At 41.3% G+C, this 25017-nt stretch overlaps 1 protein-coding gene across 1 annotated transcript in view; it reads left to right on the top strand.

Annotated features, from left to right (window-relative positions):
- The window catches only part of crybg2 (crystallin beta-gamma domain containing 2), a 44950-nt gene extending 20407 nt beyond the window's left edge, over positions 1-24543 (top strand). The window contains exons 5-24 of the mRNA XM_068711506.1: positions 5606-6755; positions 7140-7934; positions 13287-13334; positions 15195-15313; positions 17164-17404; positions 17980-18119; positions 18279-18405; positions 18517-18552; positions 18646-18785; positions 18955-19081; positions 19858-20015; positions 20113-20239; positions 20331-20363; positions 20928-21040; positions 21177-21306; positions 21396-21535; positions 21789-21912; positions 22700-22858; positions 23019-23178; positions 23523-24543. Coding sequence (XP_068567607.1) covers positions 5606-6755; positions 7140-7934; positions 13287-13334; positions 15195-15313; positions 17164-17404; positions 17980-18119; positions 18279-18405; positions 18517-18552; positions 18646-18785; positions 18955-19081; positions 19858-20015; positions 20113-20239; positions 20331-20363; positions 20928-21040; positions 21177-21306; positions 21396-21535; positions 21789-21912; positions 22700-22858; positions 23019-23178; positions 23523-23611 — 4156 coding nt within the window. The 3' untranslated portion in view covers positions 23612-24543. The remainder of the gene's footprint in view (positions 1-5605; positions 6756-7139; positions 7935-13286; positions 13335-15194; positions 15314-17163; positions 17405-17979; positions 18120-18278; positions 18406-18516; positions 18553-18645; positions 18786-18954; positions 19082-19857; positions 20016-20112; positions 20240-20330; positions 20364-20927; positions 21041-21176; positions 21307-21395; positions 21536-21788; positions 21913-22699; positions 22859-23018; positions 23179-23522) is intronic.
- Positions 24544-25017: the final 474 nt, after the last annotated feature.

Raw genomic sequence — 25017 nt, 5'->3', positions numbered from 1 at the left:
GCTGTTGCCTGACAGTTTACCTGAAACACAAGTGGAATGACAAACTTGTGGCGAATTCTTTCTTATAATTCACCTAATTCAAGATTTTAGGCCTGGAGTCCGTCTGAGTCACTTTTATAGATATTATGCATGTAATTACACCATTTAACAATAATCAGACCAACAAAAATATTCCATTTCTTTCATTTGGTATTGTCTGACGACCACCTTTTAAGCCCAGTTCAGACTATCAAAGTCTTCAGATCGCTGTACTGTTCACGCTGCACAGCTTACTGTCTTGAAGTCGGTGTGGTTTTCTGACCGGCAACACGCGGGTCGACACACCACAAGAACTTTCACCTGGAAAGATTTGTGTTAAAGCAATCCGGGGAACTGCTTGTATGCATGTTGATGTTGTAGTTGGCACACATGCTCACAAAATAGCCTGTTTGCAGACGTCTTTACTTTTTTTCACCTCCAGGTGCAACAGCAACTTTCGCTTATTTATTTTCAATCTTGTAGTCTTCAGCCCCAGCTGAGGCTGACCCCATCGACATCACTTGAAGCAATTTACCTAATATGGCACAGCTTCCTCTGGAGCCATGACACTTACTGCTACTTTTTATTTCACAAATGTGATGGCATTCCCCAATAAACAGTGTAAAATCAGTGGAATTCCCCTTTTAATGTTTTAACCCATATGATGTCCAATGCTAACGCTTTATGTTATCAATCAATCAAGTTGTATTTATGTAGCACATTTTAAACGACAGGCATAGACTCAATGTGCTTCAAAGACAATGTTTAACAGGGAGTCAAAATGATTACATTCAACACAGGGCGAATGAGGAATGAGCGCAGTTACCTTTTAATACAGCAGTGACTGATGGTGTGTAAACTACACTTGATCCCTGAGCGCAGCAAAGCGGCAGGTCTTGCTTGGTGTTTGACAGCCGCACAGGTGCTACAAATCCAAACAGTCACGCTACCGTACACTCAGTCAAGCATTCTTTAATCCCCTACAGAAACGTTGAGAGGAGGGAGGCTAACGAGAAAAACATGCTAGTAAAAAAAAAAAAGTGCCCTCTTTTCCCACGCATAGATTATTAGAGAGAAATCATATATTTTTAGACATACAGACTAAACAAGATCTAAAAAGTTTTCAATCTGTAATTATGGAAGGAAGCACATTTCGCCTGCATGTGTTCTGCTTGCTTGAGTTCATCTATTGGCACAGAACTCTAACTGGCAAAAATTCTAAATAAATGTTAAAGGCTCCACCCTAGATGCGCTGTTTCCAGTTTTGGATTTGCAGCAATGTTTCCGTGTATTTTTGCATGAGACTAAAATATTCTAAGCATCCGGCTGCACATGCTTGACATTCTCTGACCAAGATGTCTTGACAGGGGTGTGATTTAAAACAAAAGGAGTGTTTGTTTTTGCTATTGTATTGCATGTTCGGCATGGTCTACAGTAGGCCTGCAGAGTGCGTGGTGACTACATTCCAACATCTTTGTTCACCTAGGCAGGGACATACTAAACAGCAAAGTATTATTAGGATGGAGTTAAACGTTTACTCAGAAATGACATGGAGGAAGATGTTATTCTTTGATCCGCAGAGCTGTGTAACCAGACGAGAGAGCTGTAAATTCCACCATGCTCAAATGTAATTATGTTACATGACGTCAAATGACGCTCACATTCCCCAAGTGTCACTCCATGTACTAGTACATATGGACTCCCTATTGACGCAGGTACATGTTCTCGCACATGAGGCTCATGTTGCCAGGTGGGATATCATTTGCATGTTAGAGTGCAGTACATGTGGAAGTTTAGGATCACTGCTAGAACTTGCAGGTGCCCTCAGGGAAAGGTGTGGTTCTGTAGTTTGAGCAGCAATGTGCTCAATCTGTCTGAGGAGGAGCTCTTATCCTCCCGGGCGACCGAGGGCATTACAAGGGATGGGTTAACATGCAAATACAACTTTGTCTGTATTTGTAATGAGATATTGTTAGATGGATTTAATGTAAATTTCAATTTCATTTATTTTGTTTAGCCCAAAATCACAAATCACAAATTTGCCTCAGAGGGACAGACAACGAACAATATATAATTATAAATATAACTGCTGACTGCTATATAGCATAAATGTATTTTTAGTTCATTTTGTCCCCTTCACTTCTGAAACCGTACCTGCTCCTTTTGTGGGTGAACGAAAAAATGGTACAACAAAGTGGTTGTCAAGAATATATTACAAACCCGTTCTACCAAACACACCGTGGCACACACTAACGTCTGTACGAGACGAGTGAAAACTGATCCGCAACATTACTGGGCGGTCGGAGCAACTGCCGTGTTAAAAAGAGCGAGAAAGTCCTCGCAGGGCAGGTGGGAGTGGGGAGGGGTAGATCTGTCAAACAATCATAGGACTATCACGCAGGAGACTGCAATGTCACGTGTGAAACTAAGTCATCTTTGAGTTATTTTACCATAGCTTTGTTATGTAAGTTAAGAAAACCTACTTAACGCCAGTAACGTAACACACATCCTTATTTTGTGTAGCAAACGTACTTAACTTAAACCAAACACAATCTTTTCCTAAACCTAACCAAGTAGTTTTGGTGCTTAAGTAAACAAAGTAAACCCAAAAACAAAATAAACTCATGTTGGAAGTTTATTTTAAGAGACTGTTTGCATGTAACAAGCAGGAACTGTATGTTTCCTGTAGACATTTATTATAAAAAGACACTATGCACATACTGAGTGGAAACTTGATACGCTGTCCCTGACTCCAAAACTGACGCTAGATGGGTACCTAGAGCTTCATAGTTGCGTAGTTGAAGCGTAGGGCCACTGACCAATCTGTAGTATTTAAGGAGTTGCGAGAGTGAACATGTTGTACATTACAATATCTGCCAGCAATAATTCTAGATTTGTATTTTAGATTAGAGTTCAGCAATGACGAGTAGCTGCCTTTAGGCTGAAAACTAATTAAGCTTCAGAAGAGTAAGATCCAGTCTTGCCTTTATAATAGCAGGGACAATTTACCAGCGTGTTAATTTCATCATAAACACCGTCTCTATTGACTCTATGTGACCACTATGTGACCACTATGACCTTTTAGCTTGGATGTGCATAATAGACAGAGATGCAGAGAGCGACTCATTTATTTATGTGGTCAGAATGTGGAGCCAAGTCTGTTCAGGGCCACTGGTACTCAAATGTTTTGCAGCAATGCACTTACATGATGCATGTCATTTGAAAACAAAAACACCTCTAGATATTTCTGTACCTTTCTCATGTAAAATAAACATGTATTTCTTAATTTGTGTCAAATGCTTCAAAAAGCATGTTTATTACAATTGTCAATATTTCTGTTACATTGTTCAAGTGACTATGTGGCAAGAGAATAAATGAATACTTGTCTAGTTTAGTTTTTTTAAATTTTTGTTAAGTAACTCACTGAAGCATTTATATTCTCATGACCTTTTAAATGATCTTCCTCTGGCATTGCGTTGACGAATGCCACCTTTTTGATGGGAGTGAATCATGTGTCATGGGCATTCTTTGCAGTTTCATAACCGTTTCACCTTTTACTGGTAGTGAATCACTCAGTCTGTGAGAACAACGTCAAACCGTTTGCCATTTAAATGAACAGAGTTTATAATCTTACCACTCCTTGAAACGTGCACAGTTCTGAAGACCTATAAAGGTCAAATGATTCACTGATGGAAGCTCACCTCAGAATTAGTGCGTGACTTATGACCGCTTTAGGACATATTTTGGTTTGGCAAAGAATACTGATGGTGTTTTTTACTGTAGTTTTGTGCATGCAATTATGCCCAGCCTACCACTTTCAAGACTCCACAAGTCAATAGAAACCATAGAAGTTCCAGTTTGCCCTTTTACTTAAGACTTTTATTTCTGGATAAGCATGGTATAATATATCATTCAGAATTATGTTTTCACTTAAAGGGGTATTCAATTTAGTATTGCACTTTTATAAAGTTGGGGGACTTATGAGAGACATTAAAAAAAAGAAATGATCTAATTTAAAGCAGCAGAGGCCAAGATATCCAGACTTGTGTGGATCAAACTCAGGCGGCAACCTCCAGTTTGGAAAACTGAGGCTAATGCTGAAGTGCCTTTTAACTTACATTCTCTCTTCTGACCAGCAGGGGACAACTCCTCTGGTTGCAAAAAGAAGTCTATGAGAAAATGACCCTACTAAAGGAGCCCGGTCCATTACTTGGACCGGGCTAAGCTAAGGTGCTGTTTTCATCCGGATCGATCTGTCTGACGCGCTGTTCTGTCAGCCTCGATTACCTCCGCATTCACCTTTTGATTGCAGACATAATCCACCGACACGTTCACTTGGTATGAATATTAGTTCATTCGTTCGTGCCATGGTACACATACTAATTGGTGCACAGTGGAGCAAACTCACTCTCACCGCGACAGCGGTCAAAACCCTTTCCCTTTCCGGGGTCCAACACCTGATATCAATAATTACCTAATTGCTTATATAGGTGAGCACAGGACCCAAGAACAGCGCCACCCAGTGTACATATAGAGGAAAGGCATTTGATGGAAACATTTGGCACCTACACCTACTGTTCACTTGATTTATTACCTCGGTAAACATTGTAAACATGAGTTTATGGTCTCAATCGCTAGTTTCAAGTGTACTTCAATACAGCAGGATGTTCATTTATTTAGTAAATTATAGTCCCATTTACAGTAAAATAGATGATAAAGCAGGGCATGCTTTAGGTCGTGGATACATTGGGCTTGACTTTAATCCTGTTTTGTAATTCATGGACTTTAATTCTAACATTTTGGTTGGTTAAAAATATCTTGTTCGTTGTTCGGTTGTACATAGCTCCATCTTCATGTGTCCCTTCTGGTTCCAAAAAACCAAGATAGCGACGAGCTAAATGCCCACTTTTTTAACACAGACACAACGTATTATTAACACCATCTTCATGGTGTTAACTTTTTTACCATATACATTAATTAATGTAAATATCCAGCATATCACTCTTATAATCAAGCATCACACAGACAACTATGCAGTATCTCCGTTTATGGATGCTACGATCTGATGCCACTTTGCTGGCTAAGTGTGTTGAATGGCACTTGTACAGGAAAAGAAAACACACACGGCGTTGAGTTAAATCGTTTGGTTTGCACAGTTCATATGCTGTAAATGTAATTTTGACTTTGAGTAACCCTGAAATGTCAGCTGACAGTATTTTGCTTTTGCAGATCCTCCCAGCGCAAACCGTTTGTTGGTTTTATGACTGTGTTTGTGCAGATTAAAGTTAATCCATCTGAACTGTTGCTTCATTGAAATTTGTTACTGTATTGTTCCAAACTCCAGTTTCTTCAAGACTTTCAATTTCCTTCAACCATGTCAAAAAAGCAGATAAGTAGTAAGCAGCAAGTAAACGGCTGCCTACATGCAAGTCAAGCTACTCAAACTTTCTTTGTGCGATTTGCATTGTTGACATTGCATGACCACCACACCCTGAAGGCACTGCAGTCACCATTGTCAAATCAGACTCTCCTATCTTTTCTGTTTTTGTCATCTTTGTCTGTTTTTCTTTTCTTTGTTTTCATCCAGGACCCTGACAGTGTCAAGGACGCCCACAGCAGCTTCAGAAGTCTTTGCTTCAGTAAATCAGCCACCTATAGCTGAGAAGGAATTGGCTGACGAAATGAATTCAGGCTACAGCAGCCTAAGCACCAAACTGTCCACAAATGATTCCTCTCCCCCTGTAGAAGAATATCGTTTCCGTAAAGTATCTCTGGTCAACGAGGCCAATGCCACTGAGGGAAGCCAGGATACAGTGGACTTTAGTCAAGATAGCACCACGGTCACTGAATCAAATGGAACAGATATCGACTACAGATGGAGGAATAGATTTGATGGGGTTTCTCAGTATAGACCATACAAAGCAGAGAGTTCCTTCATTTCTGATTCTCTGAGATACGGAATGTCTGACTCCTACTCCAGTACCTCCTCCTCCTCCTCCTCTGCTCTCTCCGATTATACACCATACAAACACCTCAGCAACTCCTCCTCCTATCCAGAGGAACACGTTACCATTGGCAACACACTGAGTGACATGACCAAAGTTTCTCTGAGCTTTGACAGCGAGCCAGCGGGAGCACCAAAAGATGAGTGGAGGAGGAGTTTGGTGGAGCAGGAGGAGCCTGCTGCACCTGCAGGTGATAGAGCGGGACAGAGAGAGAGAGAAACAGAGGGAGAGGGGGAGAGGTTTCAGTCACGCTGGGACTCACATCAGCTCCCTGTGTCCGGCATCTCCTCGGCTCACGGCCACGACGCCATCGACAGTTTTGAAGACGACGACTCATCCTGTTTTACTGGAGTGTTCAAGGCCACACTCGTGGAGCTGGTCTCCGAGCCTGCAGCTCCCCCCTCCACTCCCCCAGCCTCCCCCGACGAAGACTCCCCCAACCAGTTCGACATGGACAGCCTGGTGGACACGCTGAAGAGCATGGGACCCTCCCTAAGGCCCAGGAACGGGAGCCTGCGCGGGCCCCCTCCGGTCCTGGTCTCCTCCCTGCCACCAATTGTCGAGGATGCTCCCAGCCCCGTCACCCACAGTCCCACAAAAAAGATGGAAGCAATGGGCAACCCTCCTGAGTCCCTCAAAGGACTTTACACTCTGCCTAGTGACCTGGGACTGAAGAGGAACTCCTCCAGAGACACTCGTTCACCACTGGAACTGATGAAGCAGAGCCAGCAGGTACATTCAGACACAAGTTCAGTAAAGTCTTTGTCTTTGTGAAAAGCTTTGTATCTCCAAAATGCAATAGAAATGAACAGTGACAGTGAAATGTTATTTTCTTCCTGAGGACATAACTATATTATTTGTATTATTCTATTATTATCTATCATATTAAGTCAGATTTGTCTGGTTGTGTAAGTTTGATTGCTCTTTAAACTTGTATCTTCTCATATCCTTCTGTGGTTTATCCTAAGTAATGGGACAAAGTGCATTTTTAAAACCAACAGCAAGCTGCATGACTAGATAACTTTTTTAGGTACATGATTGACAACATTTTTGTTTTGTTTGTTTTTACCACTCGGGTGCATCAACCCTTTAACTCATTGCTATACTTATGTGCAGGACCAGCAGCAGCCTGGAACAAGAGGCCTGAACTTGCCCCTGGGACCATCTGTTACTGACAGTTTCAAAATGAGAAATTCCTCTCTCTCTTCTCCTGAGGAATTGAAATCCCCAGTGCAGAATGGAAATGGACTTCCATCGCCTTCCCTCACTACCTCCCGCCTGGACAGCAGCGTCATCTTTGGAAGCCACAGGTCAGCATCTATAGATCAGACTTTTGAAAACGGAAAGGCCCATCGCCCGCTCTTCCGCACCAGCTCGCTACCGGATAAGGGGCCTTCAAACGATCGCATGAGTTTGGGACGGAAGGAGCTTGGTGAACTGGGAACTGGAACAGAACCGGCGGGGTCCCGCTTTGAGCGCTTCTCCTTCCTTTTGAACTCCTCTTCCTCCCCGTCGGGCTCCTTGACCGGAGCTGAAAGCTCCAGCGCTCGTATGAGTCGGCCTCCACTGCGGGGCATCGGCTCGCCGCCCTCCAGCAACAGTCCCAACCGCCCCTCCGACTCCATAGACCTCCAGAGGCCGTTCACCACCACAGACTCCCCCTTAAATATGTTTGGCCAGACGCAGACGCAGACGCAGGGGATGGGGATGGGGATGGGGATGGGGATGGGTGCAGGTACTGGGGCACTGGGCTCTCCCATCCTGCAGAGGAGCTTCAGTAGTGAGGGCACCGTGGGAGCCCAGCAGACTTCATTGTTCAACAGTAGGCATGGAGAGTCTCAGTTCCAGAGCCAAGAACTTGAGTCTGTGAAGAATTTGGCGTCGAAATACAGGGCCTTCCCTGATGCTTATGTGAGTATTACTGCTGCTGTTTATTTAGTCTCACTAAGTATTATTAGTATTGCTTGGATGACATTTAAGTTTATAACAATTCAGGCGAGAAATGTCTTAATTAGATAAAGATACATGAGCTGCACAAGCATGATGTTGCTGAGGAAAAGGGGGATCTTTGAATTTATAAGGAATCACTTATAGAATTAAGTTATATTAAAGCAGGCCTACGGCGTATGAGTAATGGGGTTTTTTCTGCACCCCAAGGAAAAGGTAAGTGGAAGAATGCAGCAGAAGAAACCATTCTCTCGTTATTTCACACTTTGTTTAACAAAAAAGAAGTCAAAGTGCACGGTGTGCAAACATTCGCAGGTCAGTTCAAGGTGAAATGGTAGCTAGGTCTATGGTAACGACATGAGAGAGAAAGTCTGCTACAAATGTACATTCTGCCTTTGTAAAATATCTGTGTTTACTCATTATGTTGGCAGCTCTTCGCCTCAATCAAAGATCTATTCTCCTCGCGGTTGTAAACAAAATGACAAACAGCAGCTCAGGTTACAATAGGTGAGAGACATGACTTCATATGTGGTTTGTTGTGCACACAGGAAAAGTCCCTCTTTGTGCTGCTTTTTGTAGGTGTCCTTGTACCTTCACATACTGTAGTGTGTAGCGTTTATAGAGCTTCTAATTTCAAATGTTTGGGAAGCACCACCAGGCATTAAAAAATGGAAATGTATACAGTTGAATCCAAACCTGTCCGGTACATACTGTCTCCACCGATGCTGAGCATCACATAATCACACAGAAAAGGGCGTCTACTCAGGAGTGCGTTCAGGCGTGTATACACTTGTTAATCACATGCGAGTATTCACGGGAAGGGCTTAACTGATTAGGACATGTCTTAAATGATTTTGACTGTCAGGAGAGAGAGCGTCTATTCACACGTGTGCACACGCACATTCCTGTGCATCTCTTTCTGTCAAAATAATTGTCGCACACACTCCCACTTTTTGGTTGTTCTTTCCGTTTCGCGCCTCAGCCAAGAAACCACAAAATGTCACACTCCCAAATTTCACACTCACCCGTTTATATATAATGAGTGCAGGTATGCCAACAGTTGGGAAAGAAAGAAACCACAGAACTTTCACCTTAGGGAAGATTGTGGACAAGCTGTAAAAGCGCGTCCTGACATTGTGATTCTTTTTTTTTTTAATGATGCTGTTCTCTGCAATATATCATGTGTTGGTCTTTTTCTTTCGCCCCATAACACAGTGGTGTTATTTCTGTCCTCACAAATACAAAAGGAGTGCTATCTGGATGCTCAAGGTGTAACTACTCATTAGTCGACAGCTGTCCTGTGTAGTTTTGATACAAATGTTTGCACAGGATGTTTGCTTATGTTCCAACAGCACAGTTTGCCTCTGCTGCATTCAGGCGAAAGCAAGCAGCCAGACCACAGCTCATATTACCGACTGATTCACTGAGACTGTTACTAATTTCAGATGATGGCTTTGGGCCTCTAAGATCCGCCGAGGCTGAAAATATTCCTACAGAAAACAAAAAATGTTTTAAGCTGTCCTCTCTCTCACGAATGCACAGCAGGACTAATGAAGAAGGTATGGAGAGAAGACAGACAAGTGATGTTTGTTTAATCTGGAAATTCATTGACTTTTTATAATGGTTACAATAATTATAATGCAAATTATTCATCCATTATCTTTAACCGCTTAACCTGTTCAGCGTCGCGGGGGGGGGGGACATTACACCCAGACTATCGCAGGGCTGACATGTATAGACAGACCACCATTGAAGCTCACATCCACACCGTCACACAGAGTCATCAATTAACCTAAGCTGCATGTTTTTGGACTGTGGGAGGAAGCCGGAGAACCCGGAGAGAACACGAGAGAGGGATACGAGGAGAACATGCAAACTCCACACAGAAGGCCCGTCTAGCCCTGGAATCGAACCCCGTCCCCTCTTGCTGTGAGGCTACGGTGCTAGCCACCACACCGCACTGTACTATAATGTAGTAGTATAATGTAGATTTTAAGAATTCTCAATTATATGAACTAGAGTATTGTTCTTAGGTGTCAGACAATGGCCTGGCTTTTATCAGTAAAAGTAATGTGTTCTATTATGCAGTGGGTGTGAACAAGGGATGTTTTTACATCCTCATTCTTTTTTGCTTCTGTCAAATTAAAGAAAGAAGAATTGGGCATTGTCTTGTAAAATGTAACTACCCCGAAGAGAGGGAATTTGGAACACACATACATGACTTTAATGGGACGTTAAACACGCTGCTACTGACTGATGCATACCTCTATACATCCAATCATTAGTAGGATTACATGCTGTAAAACTCCCCCATGCATTGAAACCATCAGTGACACTTTCTCAGCTGGTGGGTATGAGACTTCTCAATAATGTAATCCTCGAAGAACAGTTTGTTACTTCTCTGTTTTTCATTATTTTTCATCATTTTCCGCACCCATTCCAGTTATGTCTTTCCCTACAGAGACACGGTCACACCTCGCCTTTTGTATTCTTCCTCACATTTCTCTGCTTGTTTGCCAAGTATTTGACAAAGTGGAGGTGACAGGGAGAAATTTGAAGGTGGCAGGGTGAGAGAAGTTGACAAAGAGATGGAGTTTTTATTTGCGGTGATCGTCGGTTACATGCAGCACGCGTTCATGCATTTATTTAATTATTTTTGAATGTGGGATTTGCTGAGACTGCACATTCCATCCGCGGTAACCAATTTTATAGGAGAGCAGATTGTGTGCCTGGGCTGCTGGGAGGGAAGGGAACTCAAGGGGAAAAAGTGTCTGTTGGAGTTTATGTCTCATAATTCAGTAAACACATTGTTCCCCATGAATGATGCAGTTGTTTGACCTTGTTTGGAACTGTATAGTGAAGGCTGGAAGGGAAGTTAAGAAGGATGTGTGTGTGTGTGTGTGTGTGTGTGTGTGTGTGTGTGTGTGTGTGTGTGTGTGTGTGTGTGTGTGTGTGCAAAAATCATGGCCAAGATGAGTAAGGCATTTACAGTACTGCACTGGATTTGTTTTTTCCATTAAGATTTTTTATTGTTTCCTTTACAAACTGTCCCAACAGTCCCAACACATATTTAAATAAATAGATACAGGAAGAGATTAATCAAATTTTGTTAAAATAAATAAATTGCTGAAAATTAAAAACAGAAAAACAGTAGCTATAAATTAACAGCAGTTCACTGCTTTTTTAGGGAAATGCTATTTTATAGGCTAAGGTTGAGAATTTTTTTTTTTTTTTTATATCAAAGTTGCTGCTAGTGCCTTATCAAGCAAGTGGAAGTATAATTAAGTCAAATGCAACGACATGTTTGAATGTCATGATAACATTTTTATATGAATATTTTAATAAATGCAAAGGAGAGAAGCATGCTTTTATCTATTCATTAGAGACGAGATGTATTTGTGATTATGTTTGGTGCAAACACATTTTTATAGACAGTCAATACAAGCATGGAGTTTAGAAGTAATTCTCATAATATAAATTTGAATCACTACATGGGTCAAAAATAAATTCTTCCAGTCCAGTTGGCCTCTTCCAATGGCTCTTAGGGTTTCTACCAGCACTGTTCAGTAAATGTAAGGAAAACCTGTGAGACAGACTCAAGTGTCACAGTCGGACAGGTTATGATAGTCTTCCTTGTCAATACTCCTCCATTGTCTAGTGTTTGTCACTCATCTGTTCAGATCAGGGTTTATTTGCCCAAGAGCATCAACATACAGCCTTGTCATTATGACAGGCAAGACGAACGTAAATGTTGACTTTAAGTCTTAGTTGGATACGCAATAGCTGCATGGCCGATGACAACATTGGCACAAAGTAGACTTAAGTATTGAATAGAATACAACATTATTGTCAATCAAGGTGGGAAAATTAAAATGTATACACACAGCACAATACAATTTTAAAAAACACCTTAAGAAAGGGGTGAAAAGAATCTCTCAAATATTAGCATTGTCTATGGGATAAATGACTAAATGATGAAACGGCTTTGTTATTTTTTGACAAAGGCATTTTGTAGCCCTGCCTTTAATATTCAGAGTATTATTTTCATAAATGATTGTATTTTGGCCAATCCCTTTTGCTCTTGGCTTTGGTAAAACACGTATATTGCTGTCATGGCAAACACCAAGTGGAACCAATGTGATTTTATGTAAAAGAATTAATAAGATTTGCATTTACTAAATGTTAAAGCCTCTTGACTCAAAATGCAAGCAACATGCAGGGAATTGAGAGATGAATGGGAAGTCAAAGCTCTTTCTTCTTTTTATTTGGCTCTATGGTGGGAAACGCTGAAAAGGCACCATTCATGCCCTCAGCTTGCTTTCACTGAAAATGTAAAAAGGTGTTCTGTTGCTCTTCAGGAAAAGGTCAAATGCTATTGTGTCCTACACAGTTAAGGTAGAATTTGGTTGAAATTGGTTATTTGTTTCTCAGAATGTATCTAATTGAAACAGGGTCCATAGTAAATTAGGGCAATGTGGGACACTAACGAGGACTGTTGAAATAAGAGCTTCTGTAAGAGGCCCTCTTTAGTTGGTAACATGATCCAGATGATAACCTGTTTCCTACAGAGCTTCCAGAGAATGGAGGCCAGTTGATACCTGACTCCAAACACACAATCTCTCTGCTAAATTTAAATGCAAATTTCATGTTTGCTTAGCTGCTGCCACATTCCAAATTGTACAAGCAAACATCCTCAAAATTCCAGCATACCGGCTGAAGCCTCGGAAATGCACACACAGGTGAAACAGGAGGTAAAATCCATCGCAATGTCAGAGCAGTTAACCTGTTGTTAACGGTGGGAGCAGCACGAGAGGGCAGCAGGTTAAACAGGTATAGGGGAGGAATGTTTGGCTTTCCCACCTGTCAAACATGTTGAACAGTGTGACGTAAACACAAACAACATGTGGGTTGTCTGGCATGTTTGTGAATGCCTTTGTCAGCGAATGGAAATCAGCTAAAATAAATGTAAAATAAATAAAATGATAATAATAATAAAATAAATAGGTGGCTCTCACCTTAAACATTGTGAAAGAGGGGTTATTTGGTGCGGAAGTACGTTCTATTATTTCACATAGATCATATTACTGACAGTACTCTTCTAATATGGATCCGTATTAGGGTTGTTGTAAATGGAAAATAAATAAATAAGTAAGAAGCTGGGGTAGTAATTCTCTGTAATTTACAGAGAAGAAACAGAATCAATAGCATTGAACTTGATCTTGGCTTTTACCTTTTATCTTTTAATCATATAAATGAAATGCTTTAAGGTGTCAAGTAGAAAGTTTGCTGAAATATATTTCTTTCCTTTGTCCATAGCTCACTAAAGAGAAGGAGCATGGGAAGCTCAATCCTCGTCCTGGAAAGGTGAGTCTCCACACGGCACACACAGCAGAGCGCTGTCACTGATTACCTGGGACCAGGAAGTGATATCACTGTGAGGGATGTGTTTCTGTGGAATTTGACTCTGGCTAGATAAACAATCACCTCTTTTTTTTCGTGCTGACATTTGAGCCTCTGGACTGTAGAATAGAAAGGAGTCAAGAGAGAATAAAGTGTCTGAATACGAAGATTGCGATCAGATTTGGTACAGATAACTATGATGCCCAGAGGATGAATCCCAATGGCTTTAATGGCCCACCATAAAGCCATCATCATCATAATCATCATCATCATCATCAAAATGTAAACATGTACAACACTTTAGTTTATGACCTGAAAAACTATCACCATTCCCATCAGCCTCGGATGTACTTCTAATTGGCAAATGCTAGCATGCTAACACGCTAAATCAAAATTGTGAACATTGTAAACGTTCTACCTTGCCATTGTGAGCAGGTTAGGATGCTGATGTTAGCATTTAGCTCACAGCACCCTGTTCCAAAGTGCTCGGATAGCCACCATAGACCAACTGATATACTCTTAGTCATATCATAATTATATCATAATAAGTCACAATGCATTTCTTATTACAGATTTATTTTTTGAGACATAAATACATACAGTTTATGTAGGAAATTTAGATGGATTGTTTTTCTTTTCTATAAATGATGATGAAAAATGTAGAAGGCAAAATTAATCTTCTGCAAAACATTAAACACTACATTTTAGAAGCCATTTTCAGTCACTGTATTGCGTCGACACGTAACAAATGTAGCTATATAGAAGCAGAACTGCAAAAACTGGTGTAAGTTACCAAAGCTTTCTTGTGAAGCTTGCTGTGGGGGGCTCATTATGCTGTTACACATTCACTCATGGACTGCATAAGTGCTTTACCTGAGGGTAGACTTTCACTCTACTACTTTTTTCATTAAATTTGTTTGCGATTAAATGTCTGCCTATTACTGCTATTTCATAACCCATTTAGAGTAGCCGTAGCAGTCTGTCTGGTTTAACTCTTGGCTCTGCACCAGATAACCAAAACGACATCCCAGACATCCTCTGTGGTATTTCAGGCTGTGATAGATGACATTAAACTGCACACATACGCCTATTCCATGCCACTTATGTTATTAACTTTCAAATGTCAGGCCTGCCCCTGCATGCAGCTGCGCATTGTCCATGAGCGATCCTGAAAGCTAGAGGTGGAGCTGACATTTAGGATCAGCTCCTTGGTATGCTTCCATGCTCCAGGGCTTCAGACCTGAATGGACGAAACATGTCAGCACTGTAGACGAGAACACAGTGTTTTAGGAGCGCCTGTTGTGTAATTCACTCTCAAGGAACAAAGACCCTCCTCAAGGAAGAGAACTACTCTTTTCATTTTTTTCATACACTGATTTAAGTATTCATCTGTGTTTGAAATTTCTTTATCTCTTTTTCATTTGTGCAAAATTTCGCTCTGCTTTTTCGTTTTGCAGATGCTAATAATAAATATTTGGGACTTATGCTACCGTGCAACTCTACCAATATACTGTTACTTTCTACATTGCACAATTCTTGTATCAGATGTCTGAGAGGGTTTAGCATGAAATTTAAGATTCGTGCTTTGATATGAAACTGGGGATAATGCCACCAGATGATATTGGCACCAATCTGTAATTTTCCATAGCCACATAAAGGATTCTTCTGCAGCAGGTTGAGCTCTTGGCTACAGTAGTTCCTTGTCATTACTAGTAATCGCATCCGGTCTCTGCCATTGTACCATTCTCACCGTCCAAGTAAATGACAAATGTCTGCCCTGCTGAAATGAGCAAACCCCAATGTGGTCTGTTTTGTTTTCTTTAGATGTATGTCTTTGACCAGCCAGGGATGTGCGGCCAGAGGATCGAGGTGCGCAGCGATGTCATCGATGCCACGCCCTGGGAGCTGCAGGAGACCATCTCCATCAGGGTCGTCAGAGGAGGGTGAGTAGCTCAACTGTACAAGTATTTGCGATCCAAGATTTTCCAGGTTTTTGCAGTTAGTATACAAAAAAAATCTGCATATTGTACTTAATGTTTTTTTTACAGGAAATTACATTGTGCCAAAGAATTAACTGTTTCACGATCATAGTATATTTCTTTGAGTTACCTACGTTTCCTTTGTGCATTGCATTGTGGGACAACACTGTACATCAAGAGCACACTAAAAAATGAAGCCTACACTTTGTAGTAGAGCATGTTGACTGTTTTGAGTGTACTTTATTTTGTCACTTACACTACATACTTAAAACCTACTCAGAATTAGTGTGTGGGATGGAATTGTTACACATGTGCCCAAAATGTGACAGCCGCAGTGGAGGCCAAAAACAAATACCACTGTCTTTAAGAGCATCAACATGGATCAACATGCATCAATACATGAGACCAGGCTCAAGTGACTTGCCGATCCGGTATTGCTAGTGTATGACTTACGCAAATTATAGCAGAAAACAAACCTCGGTAAATCTGCGCCTCAGGCCACCACCACCATATTTGGCATTCCAATAAACACAAGCTTCTGGAGATCATTAAAGTTGCAAAGGTAGATAGGGTGACGCCTTCACACCTTGTTTCTCTTGAAATGTAAGGTGTGTAATTAGTCATAATAAACCCCTCTCTCCAGATGCCCTCATCAAAAGAAAACCGCCATTGATGCGCTGTAGACATGCGAATGCCTTGCACCCACGCACACATGCTGAAGCACACACTTGCTTCAGATGTGGAATGTTTTATCTAACACAGCCAACAACTGATGGTAATGCTGCTACAGTATGACCTGCGCCACCAACACCAGGTTCACACTTGATTGGCTTCCTACAAAGAGATAATTATACTGTCATCTCATCTCATGCATCAATACATGGCGCCACTGCCCAAACCACAGCTCCTTCTCTAATTAAAGACTTTTATGAACTTTTTTTTTTTTCAATTGGCCCCAAATTAAAACTAAGATCTACTTTCTTTTATTAACAGATTTATTTTGGTCAAGCAGCACTGTCCTTAAGTACAATTTAAAGCTACTTGTATTATACTTGAGTGTTTCCATTGCATGGTACTTTCTCCTTCAGTGACTTTTTATTCTACCACACAGCTTTGATTGCTAGTTACTTTTTAGATGTAGAAAACATTGGATAAGCTTAAAAAATACAATGCAATGTTAAGTATTAACCAGTGGTTCTCAAGCTTTTAGACTGGTGACAGTGTCTAGTTGGGGCCCCTTGTGATGTTTCAGATGTCCAGGATAAGTGTCAAATATGCGATAATGCTAAATGCTAAAACCTGTTGTAACAGTGGAGAAGAGTCACAAAGTCAGTGATCCTAACCTGCTCACAATGACAGCGCTTTTATTGCTGATGTTTAGCAGATACAATGTTTGTGTTAGCACGCTAAAATTTGCTGATGAGCCCTTCACACAACAGGCTAATCAGAATGGTGTTATTTTTGTAGATTTTTAATCAGAACCAAAGTGTTGCACAAAGTCTGGTATCACCAGCTAACTGTAACCACATTAAGCTACTGGTCCTACCACACCAAGTGAGGCTGTAGCAGCAAAAGCTGTGTATTGAATCAGTCAATGATGCATTTTATTGCTTATGAATCCAGCTTTTGATCCGTAAAAGGGAGAAAGTGTTCTTTCTTCTTTTAAAAGTAACATAGTCTCACTTTAATCAATAATACCAATCACGTTGTCCTCCATGTGTGAACACTGCTTTGTTTTTATACAAACACATGCCCAGATGCACAGATCATAAGTACATTAGAGGTTTCAACCTCATGCCCTTTTCCTTCCCTAGATGGGTGCTGTATGAGAAGCCTAACTTCAAAGGCGAGAAGATCGCCCTGGACGAGGGAGACATAGAGCTCACCTACCCGTTCGGTCCAGAGGAGCAGCTGCAGAATGGGGAGAAAGAGTTCGAAGAGCAGAACAGAGAGCAGAACGGAGAGCAGAACGGAGAGCAGAACGGAGAAACAAATGATGTGCCGACGAAGCCAGCCCGGAGGTTCATTATTGGATCTCTCAGAAGAGCTGTCAGGGTAAGACAAGTTCACCTTACTCTGTTGTTGACAAAAATAGTTCCTTCCTTTCAGATCAGTTGTGATAAAGTACAGTGGAAATCGTTCTTTGTTTTTTTTTTGCAGGCTTAAGTATTTTCTCTTTAACATTGTTATCTGATGCTGAAAGGCTGAGTAGTTCTCACAGATATTTTGGACTGTAGCTTGTCAGTGATGATGCGCTCTTTTTGACTTAGTAGCACCATCTAGTGTCAAAAGTAGGAGCATGCACCTGTTGCTTTGACTCAGAAGTCTAAGAAATGTCAAATATTTCAAGGAGTTATCTATTTGGTAAACTCAAGCAAATGTTTTATTTTCTTCTGATGTTCACATTTCTTTAACTGTATAGTCACAGTTTTTATAGTCCCGTGACTTTTTAACGCTGCAACAAAAACCAAGCAGCAACATCTTTAGAGTGATCTGTGTCTGTAACTCAGTACAGTTCCCACTGGGCCAACCACTGCATATGTTTCCTCAGTCCCTGCAGGACTGCAGCATTACCGCCTGTTATTTTCTCCGTTATGTGACATTGATGGACGCTCTCTGTCCTCCCTCAGGACTACAGCGTCCCAGAAATCGCTCTTTTCCCCGAGGAGAACGCAGAAGGGAAGAAGGTCATCTTCAGAGATACGTCTGAAGATGCCAGGATTTTTGGCTTCCCCATCAAGGCCAACTCTATCATCATCAATGCTGGCCTGTGAGTTCTGAATTATGAGCTATGAGAGATTGCGTGATCGTGTGGAATTTGCATAATAATGTTAAGTGATAACTTTCTATTAGTGCTTCATTTAATCTGATTTGAAAATCAAACGAGTGTTGCTTTCATTGTTTTCTGTCTTTTTCTTCTACCACTCAGATGGCTTGTGTACGCACATCCCTTCTTCCAGGGCCTACCACGTGTCCTTGAGGTGGGGGGGTTCTCCAACCCTGCGGCCTGGGGAGTGGAACAGCCTTATGTGGGATCCCTACATCCACTCAAAGTAGTAAGTGGCGCTGTTAGAAGCATTTACAATTTCTCTTCTTCACGTATTCTGTATAAAAGTATGTCCCCTGACTGTTTGCAGCAAGTTGATTTATTCATTCTTTTATCACAGGGTGAACCAAGAGTGGAAAATACGAGTGAACCAAAGGTAACAGAGCACAAATACTGCTAATGAATTGCTGTTAAATCAAAGTAATACTTCAGTGCGCCCTGATTGTAACTGACACCCTGTTGTCTCCAGATGGTGATCTACGACAAGCCGTACTTCACTGGGAAATCGAGGACCATAACCACCAACACGAGGGACTTCATGACCAGAGCAGACCCGCAGCAGAAGGCCTTTATGTACAACGTCGGCTCCCTTAAAGTACAAGGAGGAATGTGAGTGCTGCGGTGCAATGTTCGTATTCACTGAACCATGTAAAGACTTCTTAGCGATCATTAATGATTAAGTAGCACTGCGGACAGCCAATAGCAAACAGCTCAAAATGATGGGATCATATGCACGTTTTTATTTTTTTAACCCTGTGCCTCTTCTGTGTCGCTGAAGATGGGTGGGCTACGAGAAGGAGGGCTTCCGGGGAAACCAGTACCTGCTGGAGGAGGGAGAGTACCATGACTGGAGGGTGTGGGGAGGCCGCGATGCCGAGCTGCGCTCTGTCAGGGTGATACGAGCAGTAAGTTGAGAGGAATATTTCACTACAGTTAATATTTGTTAATAAGTAATTATTCAAATGTATGAATACAAATAAAAGGGAATGTGGCTCCCGCTCAATGCAAACTGCAGATTCAATGGTCTCTTTGTAATGAGAATCCAATGACATGTAATGTTACTACCCACAGTACGTCAACAAATGCTGTCCTCTCCATGTTCTGATCCCTTTCTGTTATTGATATTTTATGTTCTTTTTCTGGGCTTATGTACTGCCTTGTATGTGCGTGTTTCAGTACTCGGGCACTAGTGCACTTATACATACACACCCCGGTCTTGGTCACGACTTGGCCTCGGTTTAAGTGGTCTTGACTTCACTTTTGTTGCTGTAATGATATCATTTTATCGGTCTTATCTCATCTAAAAAGTGACTTTGCACTCCAATAAATGTCCGCTGTAGTCCTGATACCAGTTGCATGAAATCGCAGCTCAGGACATCAGAGTTGTGTTACAGATTCATTAAATCAAAACTTAGTTAAAATGGTAAGGTTTACAAACAACAAACCATTTACAACACTAATGAAAACACATAAAACCTTCTTCAATCTTCAAAAAGGATGATAGATGATGTAATAAAATTATCTTAAAACACAGGGTCAGTTTGAATTGGCAAGTAATGTTTCCTAGTCTTCACTATATTTGAGTTCTAACATTGTCTCTCCGATAATTGTCAAAACATGACAGAATCCTATTCCAGCCAGTAGTTTTGGTAAGTCAACCCATTTTCTTGCTTTCCTGCAGGACCTGACGGACCCCTTGATGGTGATGTTTGAACAGCCAGAGGAAGAGGAGGAGGGCATGCAGGAGGAGAACACCTTTGAGGTGTCGGAGGCCATTGCCGATGTGGAGCTGTTTGAGTACAAAACCTCCACGCGCTCCATCAACGTAGTCAGCGGGGCGTAAGTCGATCCAGATTCTACTGAATATTTACTTTACCGCTCCGTGAAGGGGAAATGTATCACAATTACCGCTGGTAAATGTTCATCATCCTTACAGATGGATAGCTTACTCCCATGTGGACTACTCTGGTAACCAGTACATCTTAGAGAAAGGCTTCTATAACAACTGTGCCGACTGGGGCTCTCAGGACTCTCGCATCTGCTCAGTGCAACCCATCCTACTGGTGAGGACCGCTGTGAAGGCATCAAACTATTCATTTGATCAGTGTGTTCATGTTCTGGTGGTGCTTACATTTTTGTTGTGTTGACTTTTAGGCCCCAACTGACGGCTCAAGCACCAGGACTGAGGTATTTTGCCTTGACTTTCTTCCTCTTACGATGTTTTAGGCATCTTAGTCTTGCAGTCCCTCCATAATATTGGCAGAGATTATAGGTGTCAAATAAGAGAGAAAAATACAGAAAGTAGCGTTTTTAAAACGGATGCACACACATCTCTGGGAAAAACTATCATATAGCCCTGATCACTTTCCTTCAGTTGTCCTTTTTCTGTCACAGCACGTAGTGTTGCAAAATTTTAATTAAAAACATTTGGCACAAGCTGGATCATGTGCTCCATGCAGGGAAAATCACATTTTTGTTCTTTGGGCACTGATCCATCCATAAAACTGCTGCGCTTCAGAGCACAAGGGTGGATTTTTACCTTAGTCAAAGATTAATGTTGCAAGGGAAATATTAAATAGTTAGCACTATATTCTGTATTGTGTGAAGAACCTGTAATCACCATAGTTGCTATAACATATTACAGCTGAAAATAAGATAATAATAATTCCTTCTTGGAGGCAGCTTAGAAAAAAAGGCTTCAGGTCATAAATGTGTTAATCTCTTTCCTTTACCTCCATCTCTTCCTGTCAGATAATACTGTACCCTGAGCCAAACTTCCAGGGCGAGTGTCACATCTTTAAACGCAACCAGGAAGAATTGTCCGAAAAATTCCTGACCAAGTCCTGCCGAGTGTCGGGGGGAAGGTGAGGAGCCTTTACCAAAGCATTACAGTTATTCTTAAAGGAAACTGGAGTCTGTGAAATAGAAAAGAGCGTAAAGAATAGTGTGTGAAAAGGCTACCAATGCAAAGGCTGAACAACAACATAATCTGCGTTTCAGCTGGGTGCTCTACGAGAATAAACAGTTCTCTGGGAACATGTACGTCTTATCGGAAGGAGACTACCCCAACTTAACCAGCATGGGATGTCTGCCCGGCTGCACCATCCGCTCTGTCAAGGTTGTGCCAATGGTAAGGAGGCAATTGTGTTTAAAAAAAATAATAAATATTCTGTGTTCTTTCCTTTACCTTGCTCTGATCCCCCGTCTCTGCCTGTCTAGACGCTCTCGGTTCCTTCCATCTCTCTGTTTGGCCTCGAGTGTCTGGAGGGCAGAGAGATCACCATGGACACAGAGATCCCCAGCATGGTCGAAGAGGGCTTCAACAACCACATCCTGTCCGTCAGAGTCAACAGCGGCTGGTACGTGCTGGTCTCTTTCGTCGGCTTGTGTTTGGTCGTGTGCGGTTTGTGTGATTGCATTTGCATTGTCATGAAGCAGCTGTCCAGCTTTCGTTATGAGCGGCGGCTTCTTTTTATGACAGGAAGCAAGTGTAGAGAAGTGGACATTTGTCAAGAATTGATCGTCAGCTGTTACAATGGAACACCTTGTTTCGGGTCCCTCTGTAGGCCATGTGATAGTTAGGCGCCTAATGTTGTCTCTTTTCCTTTGCAGTTGGGTGATATGTGAACACAGCAACTACAGGGGGCGCCAATTCCTACTGGAACCAATTGAAATCACCAACTGGCCGAAGTTCAGCTCAATACAGAGCATTGGCTCAATGTTCCCAGTCCGACAGGTTTGTGAACAAGTTATCTTTACCTGTTGCCACAGCGTGTGGTTAGTTTTGTTTTCACCTTATGAGTCTGTGTTATCGTGGCAGAATGTGGTCTGGGAGACACCTACGGAAGGCGGGTTTGAGCACTTTGCCTGGTGTTGATATGTCTGTATGTGGAAAGATTTTGTCACCGCGAAAACACCCAAGTGAAATTTGATCTGCTGACACAATGTGAAACGCAGTTTGCAGTCGGTTAGTTGACTGATATTAAGCTTGAACATCAACAAAAGGTAGGATTTTCCTTACAATTAATAAAGAACAAATAAGTAAGCCTAAACTACTGTGATTGGTTGGTTGCACTGGTCCAGAACGTTCCCTTGACATAGCTAGTTAATCAAACACAATATATATATATATATATGTATATATATACACACATACATATTGAGTAGTAGAAAAACACGATTTACACCATTAATAAGAATGTTTGAGCTATTCGATGGAGCTTTGGGAGGCTTGTAGGCAGTTTTAAAAGAGTGTTATTTTACCAAATAAAAGTATGTGAAGGAGCATCGGTGTCATGCTTTTACAGCACTTAATTAGCTCGACAAAGCTTGTTTCCCATAATACCTCTCTTTAAAGGGTGGAAATTATGTAAACTAGTCTAAATGAAAAGACAAATGTAAACCAACATGTTATTTTTGGGTATTTAATGATGTGATTTAGTTGTGTAGTGTCAAAACAGCCAAAGCTCCACTGATCTTTGACTCTGTGATGACAATATGTTGTGATGTTTTGCCTCCCGCAGAAGCGCCGCCTCCTCCGCATCAAGAACAAAGAGAGAGGTCACTTCCTGTCTGTCCAGGGTGGCGTGGAGGAGATGAAATCAGGACGAGTGGTGGTGACACCAGAGGTGGAGCCCATGAGTGACATCTGGTTCTATCAGGACGGCTTCATCAAGAGCAAGGTAATGCGGCATGATTAAATTAAATTAGTGTTTGCTGCATCTTGCCAACCAAAACCTAAACCTGTCATCTGACTCTAATTACGTCTAATCATGTACTCTGTGTGTGTGTGTGTGTGTGTGTGTGTGTGTGTGTGTGTGTGTGTGTGTGTGTGTGCTGTAGTTGTCTCCAACCATGAGCCTTCAGGTGATGGGCAACATAGAGCCGGCAGCCAAGGTGGTTTTGTGGACAGAGACCCGGCAGCCTATCCAGACCTGGACAGCCCAGATGACAGGCCTCATCACCAGCCTCACTTTCCCTGGCTGCGTACTGGATGTTAAAGGTATAAGGAAACAAAAAATGTATTTGAAAGCTGATTTGCATTAGCATTTATATAATGATGTGCTTTCTTTAATATGCTAAAAATGTATGCAAAGTTGTAAGAGTAATTCAAGTTCCTTTTTCAAAATAAGGTTGGGAATTTGATAGCCTTACATTTTTTACATGTAAAGTTCTTCCTGGTAACTTTAACCACTGTATTTAAAGCCGGGTAGTATTGCTGTTGAATAAATGGTAGCAGTGCTCAGTTACATTCCACCACTGTGTGCCACAAAAAAAACATTTTTTGTTCTTCTAGTTGTTCATTATTTATTAACATATTAACATGATTATTTTCCTTTTCCTCAGGTGGCAAAACTTACGACAAAGACCACGTGGTGATTATGCCAGAGAATGACGAGAGGCCAAGCCAACAGTGGGAGATAGAGCTGCTGTAACCGGCTATAAAAACCTCATGTTTCTCTTCACTAAGCTTTGCTCAGCAGTCCATCAACAGTGCTTCTACAACTCCACAGTTTCTCCTAATATATTCTGGGAACCATTTCTTCATTTTTCTTTTTTTTATTCCATGATCCATGTAACTAAAAGCTGCACTAGACAGTTGAGTGCTTTGTAGAGTTTTGTGTTGTATTCTCACGAAATTGTTGCATTTTCTCCCATCATAAGGATTTGTTTCTGTATGCAAAGACCAAAAAACAGAACACTGTCAGTGCCTTGACCTGCTGCAGCGACTGGGTTTAGTTGGAAAGAAAGAATGGATGTATTTTGGAGGATCTTCTGAACTATATAAACCCTGACACAAGAACCATTCATTGGTATCCAGTTGATTTAGCACTGTACTTTGACTTTGACCTGCATCGGACGTAAGAATTTGTTAACAATTTGAGTATTCAAAAAAGAATCTCCCTGCTGGTATGATTTCAGGCTCATGCAAATTCCCTGCCTTCTACAGCAGCTGTTGTTGATACATTTATATTCTTTACAATGAAGCGAACCAAGTTCTGGTTTACCTGGAGCGAACAGCATGTGGGTTACCAGTGCTTTCTGCAGATAACGGACAAATGAAGCCAAACGAATGCGTAGTGTGCAAGAAATGAACGCTCTCTTTTTTTAAAGGTATTTTTTATATGTACTGTGTGTATCAATGTTTGTTTTGTGGGAAATGTCGCTTGTATGTACGTATGCCGTATATCCCATTGGATCGTGCTGTGCAGTTGTGTGTGTGCAGCCATCCTGTTTCTTGTTTGTTATAAAGTTGCTTGTCTGCATCTGCGTATGTTAATATTTGATACTGAAGAGGTGATGTCAGATGTTGTGTAAGAGGGAGTGGTTTTGAAATATGAAATAAAACATAAACATTGTTAAATAAAACAAAGCTGTCTCATTGATTTCAAAAGAATCATTAATAATATTTTTGCTAAAAGCATTTATCCTGATTTCTAAAATGTATTCTATAATGAGGCAAAACAACCTGCTGGATCAGCTTTGTTTGTAATATGTATTCAGGTGTCATATTTCCTTATGCTATGCATGTTTAAAAAAACATAATCGAAAAGGGTCAGATCGATGTTCAGCACTGATCAGCCCTGATCACGTTTCCTCTCAGTGCTGATCAATATCAAATAGATAATTTATTTGGTTGATGTCCTTCTGGCTTTCATTCCATTTTAATGGACCACTTTGTTGGTTCATTTACTTCCATTATACCTCCCATCCCTGCAATCGTCCATTCATGCTTTAATCTCTTCAGTTCCCCTGGCTGTTTGAAAGCAGGGTGAGGGATTGATTTGTGTTTCTATGGTTAATGGCTTTCTGAAATGCACCAAGCCAACAAGAAGGAAAT

The sequence above is a fragment of the Cebidichthys violaceus genome, unplaced genomic scaffold (assembly GCF_023349555.1).
Source record: "Cebidichthys violaceus isolate CVI_PGR_0920_01 unplaced genomic scaffold, fCebVio1.0.p SCAF_16, whole genome shotgun sequence".
Taxonomy (NCBI): Eukaryota; Metazoa; Chordata; class Actinopteri; order Perciformes; family Stichaeidae; genus Cebidichthys; species Cebidichthys violaceus.
Note: the sequence above shows the minus strand (reverse complement) of the source record. Positions and strands in the feature narration are given on the sequence as shown.